General features: G+C 42.2%; 3 protein-coding genes across 3 annotated transcripts in view; 2 read left to right on the top strand and 1 right to left on the bottom strand.

Moving 5' to 3' along the window:
- Positions 1-959, bottom strand: part of mvb12a (multivesicular body subunit 12A) — a 2,921-nt gene extending 1,962 nt beyond the window's left edge. Inside the window, exons 1-3 of the mRNA XM_072462812.1 lie at positions 834-959; positions 214-306; positions 1-7 (exon numbers count right to left, since the gene is read on the bottom strand). The exon at positions 1-7 is cut by the window's left edge and continues 77 nt beyond it. Coding sequence (XP_072318913.1) covers positions 1-7; positions 214-306 — 100 coding nt within the window. The 5' untranslated portion in view covers positions 834-959. The remainder of the gene's footprint in view (positions 8-213; positions 307-833) is intronic.
- A 309-nt stretch (positions 960-1,268) lies between these two features.
- Positions 1,269-5,599, top strand: LOC140378072 (pre-B-cell leukemia transcription factor 1-like). Its single transcript, XM_072463705.1, has 7 exons — positions 1,269-1,969; positions 2,415-2,488; positions 3,700-3,941; positions 4,421-4,611; positions 4,801-4,936; positions 5,113-5,260; positions 5,336-5,599. Exons 1-7 carry the CDS (start codon positions 1,830-1,832, stop codon positions 5,377-5,379), a joined length of 975 nt encoding a protein of 324 aa, XP_072319806.1. The 5' UTR covers positions 1,269-1,829; the 3' UTR covers positions 5,380-5,599.
- A 317-nt stretch (positions 5,600-5,916) lies between these two features.
- LOC140377862 (basement membrane-specific heparan sulfate proteoglycan core protein-like) lies at positions 5,917-8,702 on the top strand. The gene is made up of 8 exons (XM_072463469.1): positions 5,917-6,043; positions 6,548-6,691; positions 6,759-6,893; positions 7,317-7,489; positions 7,558-7,744; positions 7,822-8,001; positions 8,295-8,561; positions 8,632-8,702. The coding sequence occupies exons 1-8, from the start codon at positions 5,995-5,997 to the stop codon at positions 8,634-8,636; spliced, it is 1,140 nt and encodes a 379-aa protein (XP_072319570.1). The 5' UTR covers positions 5,917-5,994; the 3' UTR covers positions 8,637-8,702.

Here is an 8,702-nt window from a genome sequence, read left to right as displayed (position 1 = left end):
TGCTTATCTGCAAAATCCACACACAAAAATGAGGTTTAACACAGAGAAATGGTTGAAAACAAACAGTTAATTTCGTCATGCAATATAGGAAAAGTAACAAAACAACTTTAAAGTCTACACAAAGCCCAGCGTACCTGTTTAAGTAAATATATGGTTGTATACTGTTCCTTTAAGCGTATATATATCATACCAACTGTTAATACATGTTCTTACCAATGTGTGATCTTTGGGACAAGTGCCGGTGTTGGATGTCCAGGCAACAGCTGTGATTGGTTGTACCTCTCGATGTGGAATGACTAGGGACATCTGGGTCAAAACAAACAACAGAATAAAAAAAAGACTTATATAGACTTTCAAAACAACAATAAGCAAATAGCCATCCTGACGCAGCAGCCCATAGTGAAACTAAGTGAGAAAAAGTAGGAAAAATACATGAACTTCATCATTCTGAGGAAATGTGTTGCTCATTGTTCCCCAAAACAAGCTCCTATTCATTACTCAAGTGTATTTTGCTAACACAGACAGAATTCCTAGGCGTGTTTTCAAATATTCACCAACCTTTTCAAACAAACTACTCATGGATACACAATGAATAAGTATAAAGTACAAGGCAGCTCGATAAATACATTATTTAAGTGTGTGTGTGAATGGTAAATACAATACACAGGACTATAACTGAGACGAAATAGTCAAATGAATGTTGCGATGTCAAGGCGAGCTCTTCTTCGTGGTGGCTACATTACATTTTCCACTTAAAAACTTGACATGGTTTTCTGTCCATTAAATTATCTTTACTCTCTTATCTCTCAGTGTAAGCTTTAACTCAGTCTTACCTCGCTTGTGTTGTCACGTCTTTGTCTTTGAAGGACACACTGTCCGGGCAGCACAACTTTAAACGTGTCAACCAAAATAGGTAGCTTTTCCTCTTTTCAGCAGGAAGTATTGGAGTTCCGAGAACTTCAATTCCCATCATCCCATGCGAGACTGCGTCAACGTCATTGCGTTTCCATGTTCGACCGCACGAGAGAGACATTACATCGTCTATACTTGATTTCTTTAAAATAAATAGGCTTTATAATGAACAAGGTAGAAACGTAGCCGATATAATCTCCCCGTGTTGAAACTGCACTAATGTAATACGCTAATGTAGATGTAGACGTAGATGGATTAAATGCGTTTTTGTTTTGTTGTTGAAGGCTGGGCGGAAGTTAGCTGCTCAGCTGTAGCATGTTTAACTTCACCTTTTTTCTTCAGCAGCTCAGCCTACGGAAAACGGACAATAACAATCATTTAAGGCCTCGTCTTTGGGGGGAAACTGTGTATTTGGACTTCGAGGAAATAAATAACTGATCAACAATCGCGACAATTTTGTATGTTTGAAGTTATAATTTGCGCGTTGACGTATTCTCGACGATACAGAAGAAAACAAAGACGGCGGCGACATCATTGTTAAACATACCGCATTGATAACCTATTAAAGAAAGTTACAGCTGCTTTATAATCATTACTACACCATTGGAGCAGCGAGTTGTGTCCTCCATATCCTTTCTGTACAATATTATATGGGTTTTATAGATTTGTAATTGCACTCAAGCTTCTGTTTTGTTGCTTTTTTCATTATTGTAGATCCGTTTTAATTACGGATTCTTATTTAAAGATATATGAATTTCCAGTGAACATAAACTTTGGTTTTGGACCGAAGCCGTACAGACAATTTGATCAGTGATCTTTGGCTATTATTTGGCTTCTCACTGACAGCATGTGGGGAGTTAAACATATCTAATGTTCCTCGTAACTCTGGAATAAGTGCCACATTAAAACACAGCACAATGTCTGGTCATAATGGACATTTTCATAAGGCTGTGAGGGACCACCATAACCTGGACCAGCCACAGCGGGACATAGGCGAGCTCCTCCAGCAGATGATGGTCCTCACAGAAGAAGACAGTCTCGATGAGGCCCAAGCCAGGTACAAGTCTGAAAGACTGAAGCACTTTGAGCCACTCTCTAATGCTATCACACTTTTATATTTATCTTTACAAGCTGGACACGCCTCCTGAAGTGCTGCACTGTAGCCTGTTCATTTACTCTACTCTTAGTGGTGGCAAGCTTCTTCTGTAGCCTCAGCTGCCCTGGGGCAGACGTATAGAAGCGAAGCTGCAAATCTGCAGTACATCCTCCAACCACCACCAATCACTCACACACAGACACCACATTCATAGAAGTGGCAGAAGTATCTTGCTCATGGACACAACGACAGTCTGTATGCACTCGAACCACTGGTCATCACATTGTGGGCAAATGTTGCCTCAGTTTGTTTGTTATTTATCATGATTCTGTTGCTGGAGGATGTGACAAAAGTGAAAAGAGTTAAAGATTTGACAAGTCTGACTGTCACCATTTGTTTTCCGTAGGAAGTATGCATTAAACCGCCACAAACTGAAACCTGCTCTCTTCAGCGTCCTCTGTGAAATCAAAGAAAAGACAGGTACACAAATTAATAATTAGGCTGAAAATCATAATAATTATGTGTATTAACTTGTGAGGAGTATAGCTTTGTCGTTGTTATGGTAATGAGGAAAATGCTTAAATATTGACATTGCTGCAGCAGAGATTGAGAGAGTGATGGGAGACATGCACAGACTCTTTTTATTAACACAATGTCTCTTTCTCCCTCTCTTGCTCTTGTGCTCAGTGTGTCGCAATCTGTTGGATTTTTTTTCATTGTGATTTTTTTTCGAAAAACTCTTCTTCTACTGGTTCTACTGGCTGCCATGATGTTTTTTGGATGGTGAAGGCCTCCAAATATTCAGATGCTGAAAAGGCTAGCGGAGGCTTCTGCACGAGAAGCGTCAAAGCATCAGACGCTTTTGACTGACAAAATCCTGGGAGCGACAGGATCCACTAATCTGGGTGATGACCTTTAGGAACTTGATGTTGCTGTTGATGTTAATGATATTAGTGAACTGAGCAACAGCTGAGAAACGGTCCTATTTCCTCTTGATACTACAGAATGTGTTGAGACATGTAGATGGTGTTTTTGATACAAAGAAATATTTTTTTAATCATTTGTAACATTCATATTTTCTATGTTCAGCAGCCAAGCACAATCATTAACTGTAGTGTGACTGTTTAAACAGGAACAAATATTCACAACACTGTATTGAATTCAAATTACACAAATAATAACCTTTTTTTAAAGCCTCTCTGCAACAGCTAATCTTTAAACAATATTCATCACCAGAGAACTATGTTAAAAAGTAGATAAGGTTTTGTAAGTAAGTGAAGTTTTCCTAGGTAAGTAAATTGGATGTCCTTAAAGGCTTTCTTTGTGAATGTGTATGTAAATGTGCCACCCAGTGCCTTTGCTGTCTGCTGCTTGTCCGATTATGGACTGGAGATGTTCATAATTGCCCCCTAATTTGCATAAGTGCACACATTAATGTCCTCTCAAATGACTGTTCATTCATCAAGGCTCTTTAGTGGCACTTTAACTGCTTGTAATTAGCAGCTGTGTGGGCGCTTCGGCAGTGTCTGATTATTTTAGTATTGGGACGCTAACGAATGCTGGAGTGACTGGCATATGTTACTTCAGTCTCACAGCGTGTTATATTTTGGGTGTAGTTACTGTTTCTTGGGGAACATGTGGTGACTAAATGCGGGCCAAATATCATAATTTGTGTGACTGTGACCCCGTAGTCCTGAGTGTCCGGGGTGCGCCGGAGGAGGAGCCGCCGGACCCCCAAGAGCTGAGGCTGGACAACATGCTGTTAGCTGAGGGAGTGGCCGGTCCGGAGAGGAGCAGAGCGGCTACAGCTGCAGCTCTGGCCGCGGTCACCGGAGGGTCGTCCAGCGATGACAGCTCCGATCACCATGACTACAGGGAGAAGCTGACCCAGATACGGATGATCTACCACGCTGAGCTGGGCAAATACGAAGAGGTGTGGCATATGTACTTGATGCTGTCTTGAAGGAATCATACTTTAATATATATATGATTTGTATGATTTGTCTTGGTTCAAAGTGGAACATTTACATAGTGTTTTTCAATCATGTTGATCAGGAGCTAAAGCTAACTGGAGGCACTGCTCTGTCTGAAGTTACTCAAGTTAGACTTTAATCTGAGCTTTGTTCTTTGTTTTAATTTGACCATAAAACTGATTTAGTTAAAACTACAACATCTGATTTGTGTCGGTAAACAGGTCCCTCTCAGATAACATTGAAGTCACACGCTAGCGTTAGCAGTTAGCCACGCACCCCCCCTTTAATCAAACACCTAAATGGCACCACAAGCTGATCAGGCTCCTGAAAATGAGAAATTTGGCTATAATTTGCATTGAGTTATACCTATTTGGTTTATAGTTACAAAATACACATTTAAAATAATTGTATGTAAAACTTGACTTTTATGTCTATGCAGGCGTGTAGGGAGTTCACCGGTCATGTGACGAACCTGCTGAGGGAGCAGTCCCGTACTCGCCCTATTTCCCCCAAAGAGCTGGAGTGCATGGTGTCTATCATCCATCGTAAGTTTAGTGCCATTCAGCTGCAGCTCAAACAAAGCACCTGTGAAGCTGTGATGACCCTGCGCTCACGATTTCTAGACGCACGGTCAGTGTATTTCATATGTCATGAGCACCTTTAACGTTTAGTGTAAATCGCCAGCTTATTCCAATAATTTGTGTTGTGACCATAAAGGGAAATGAATAGAATGGTAATAACATATAAAGCGGGACTAGCTAGAGTAAAGTGTAGCAAAGAACCAGACTTTCTTTCTTTCATTGACATTTTCTATTTCAGGAGGAGGCGTCATAACTTCACCAAACACGCTACGGTGATTTTGAATGAATATTTTTACTCCCATCTGGCAAACCCTTACCCCACCGAAGAAACCAAAGAGGAACTGGCCAAGAAGTGCTCCATCACTGCCGCTCAGGTCAGGGCCGGTGTTTAAGCCCACGTTCACACTTTCACACACGTCCAAACTGCGACTACACCTAGAACTATAGCAGGATTTAACCACGACTAGAAGAGGACCAAACCAGGTCTACATCACGACAAAACAGAGGTAAAATCAGGACCTGGTAGTTACTTTTTCATGTTTTTTTTAAGGTGTCCAACTGGTTTGGAAACAAGAGGATTCGATATAAGAAAAACATTGGCAAGTTCCAAGAGGAAGCCAACATGTATACCATGAAAACAGCTCTGGACGCTCCCAGTCCCACCTCATCGGACAGCCCCCCCGCCACTCCAAACTCAGGTAAGGATCTGCAACACTCCTGCACAATATGCTGATCAAAATGTTTTCCTTACTCTGTGCCTCTAAATGCAACAGGAGGCTGCCCAGGCTCGTGTTATACTCCGGATGGGAGGATGTAACGTCTTCAAGATAGAAACAGGACATCTACTTCTGCTCTCCATTTATCCACCCACAATGCAAAGTACCTCTAACACAATTTACTATGTCTTTATGAATATCTAGAGCAACTCAATAGTGGCGTATCTTTACGATCGTAGTGTTGGGTCATCATTGTTTTGGGGGAACGAAAAGAAGAAAAATGTTGAACTTCTTCCATGCATGTACACTTCTTTTTTATTAAAGTATCTCTCCTTTTCATGTTTTTGATACACATGTTAAAATAAACAATGACACTTTTAAATGTTACAATGTCTGTGTCTTTTGTTATGCTCTCGGGACAAGACAAGAACCAATGTGATTCTAGATTAGCTTTCTGAAGGCAGAGTCTGTTGAGGTATCAGATAAAGTAATGTAATCATCTCCGCTTTGACCCAATAGCATTGGCGTGTAAATGTTTGTCTGTTTTGGTGTAATTATGCTTCTTCAGATGGTTTGAAATCCTTTACGCAGCGAGTGCATGTGGATAGGGGCGGGAGGGGGTGGTGAGCGAGGGGTGAAAGGTTAAACATGATGATTGAAAAAAGACAAACTCAGAGGGAGATTTCACACTGGAGGGACCTGAGCTGTGGTTCAAAATGGATTTGCTACCGAGGGCTTTGATTCTCACTCTTTTGTCATCTGCAGGTAATAATCAGTAACATTCAATTTCATATGTATTCATTCATTTAACAATAACATGGCAATAGTGAACAACCTTTTGATGAATTTGCAATTATGTTCGACTGATTTTACAAGAGAGAACATTGGTGTTTTGGAATTTTTTTTTAAAAAAAGGTAGATTTTAAAAGTTTATAGTCTTGCATAACAATGTCTTCTATTAATCTAAATGTATAATGCGTTATTGTTGCATGTCATTCATGGGCTGAAACCTGTTCCTGTTTATCTGCCACATTTTGAGGACTTCACAAAAGGCATTTAGAGTTGAATTGTTAATTACCATGGCAACAATCACCACTCTGAAGCCCATGGATCCATGACTTACAAGAACATGATTATTTCTTTTGGTCGTGCAATGTCCCTTTGGTCCACTGGCATTGTTTGTTCAGGTTATTTGCTTTGAGGGGGTGTCTGTGTTTTTGAGCTGGTTCACAGAGTTGAATGCGTGTGTGTTCTCCTGTGCACGTGCAGTGTGGAGCGAGGCCCCTGTTGTCACTGTGGAGCCGAAGGTCGTCACTGTCCGCCAGGGGGAGTCCGTGAGCTTCAGGTGCCAAGTGGGAAGCGCCTCACCGTCAAACGTGGTGTGGAGAAAAACCAACAGCCAGCGGCTCCCAGGTCTGAAAGTTTAAATCATGAAGTCATACTACTTTGTCTAAACACGAGCCTCATTGTGTTTCCTCAGACAACGTCAAGATCAGCCCGGATAACCTTCTGTTGACCCTTGTCAATGTGCGCCCCCAGAACCAGGGCCAGTACCGCTGTGTGGCGGGAGTCCCCAGAGACAGAGCGTTTGCCACAGCAACACTAAACGTGAAATGTGAGCATCTTTGTTCTACCAAGTAGCTCAAATTAATTAGGGGGTCCCCAGATGATATGGGGCCCTTCAAATGCAGTGGTAAATGTATATAACCCCTATGACATGTAAAGGAGTTTTATCTTTCTTCTTCTGTTCTGGAGATATTAGGATGATTTTCTGTTATAAACTTTAGTTTGACAAATGTATCAGCCATTATTATATGATTTACACATCACTTGTACTGTTAGTGCCCTTATATTCTTTCTTTTTTGACGGTTGTAACAAATATAGTAGATAATTCAAACTTTTTAGCTTGAAGTAAAGTTTGTCTCAACATGTAATAATAGGCTGCATTTCAAACCACCTATGATAGTCTTTTTAAATTTATCCTAATTCAAATGTTTTATTCATAATGTTTAATTTTGGCTCACATTGTTGTTTCAGTCCCACCTAAAGTCCAGCTGAATCCAGCAGGACCCATCAGAGTCAGGATAGGAGACCCTCTGTCGGTGGAGTGTAGTACCATGGGCCGACCACGCCCAAAGTTGACCTGGAAACGCCAGGGGTCCACACTACAGCTGGTGACCACCACTACAAGTGACGTGAACACCATCCAGGTAGCTGAATTATTTCAGTGAAGTTTCCAATAGTCTTGGCTTATTAGCCTTTTCCTTTTTCCCTTTAGTGGCCAGCTGTCCGTCCTGAAGACTCAGGAGTTTATCTCTGTCGGGCTGAGAACACAGAGGGCATGAGTGAGGTCAAAGTGGAGATTATTGTGGAGGGAGGTCCAGGTGTGCCCATAGCCTCAGTGAGCGCCACTCAGGTGACTGCCATCGAGGGGCACACGATCACAATGCAGTGTCAGGCAACGGGTAAGCTCTCAGGAGTAGGCACTATGTATTTTTAGTTTGCTTTATTCTCACTCCCCGTTTCATGCTCCCATTCGAAGGCTCACCGACTCCAGAGATCACTTGGTCCAAGCTCAGAGCCCCGTTGCCATGGAAACACACAGTGGCTGGTGGAGTCTTGACTTTAAATAATGTGGGTCGCCAGGACTCAGGCCAGTACATCTGTAACGCCACCAACAGGCACGGCTACAGCGAGGCCTACACAGAGATGGAGGTCGAAGGTGAGTGGATATGAAGAGAGTTCATAATAGTAAAAACAGATGCAAATAGTGTCCCTCTACTAGAGATACAGTACTCTGAAATGTCATGATCATAGAAGTATATAGTAAATGTAAACCTCATTATTGTTGTTTTATCCTTTTGTTCTCTACCTCATAGTTTTGGATTGTTATTTATTGTTCCTTGGCTGCTCTCCCTCCGCTGTCAAGTATCTTTGCCATGATTTGATGATGCTGTTGTAAATAGAAGGTAGATTTTATTGATTCGTGAACTGTTTTTGCGTTTCTCTCCACAGCGCCCCCTTATGCCACCTGTTTGCCGGACCAGGTGAAACTTAAGCCTGGGGACGCCCTCCAGCTCCAATGTCTTGCTCATGGCACTCACCCCATTACTTTCCAGTGGAGCGTTTCGGGGCGCTCCTCACTGCCAGCCGGAGCAGAGACGACCTGGGACGGAAAACTGTTGATCCCTCGCATCAAGGTGTCTGACAGTGGAACATACACATGTGCAGCCACTAACCACATCGGCTCCAGCACTGCCACTGGCAGAGTCACTGTGAAAGGTGAGCCCTGGGAACTCCAGCTCCTGATGAGACTTCCTTATGCCTAATCTGTTACCCTTAAACTTTACAGGTTGAACCAACATGGCGCCCGTGAGACTCCCTGTGGAAATGTAACTATTCAGGATGTGGGGACAAAGTACA

Source organism: Eucyclogobius newberryi, unplaced genomic scaffold, assembly GCF_026437365.1.
Source record: "Eucyclogobius newberryi isolate DKJ021-1_F unplaced genomic scaffold, fEucNew1.0.hap1 SCAF_4, whole genome shotgun sequence".
NCBI classification, from domain to species: Eukaryota; Metazoa; Chordata; class Actinopteri; order Gobiiformes; family Gobiidae; genus Eucyclogobius; species Eucyclogobius newberryi.
The sequence above is the reverse complement of the archived record's forward strand: the minus strand, read 5'-3'. Positions and strand labels throughout refer to the sequence as shown.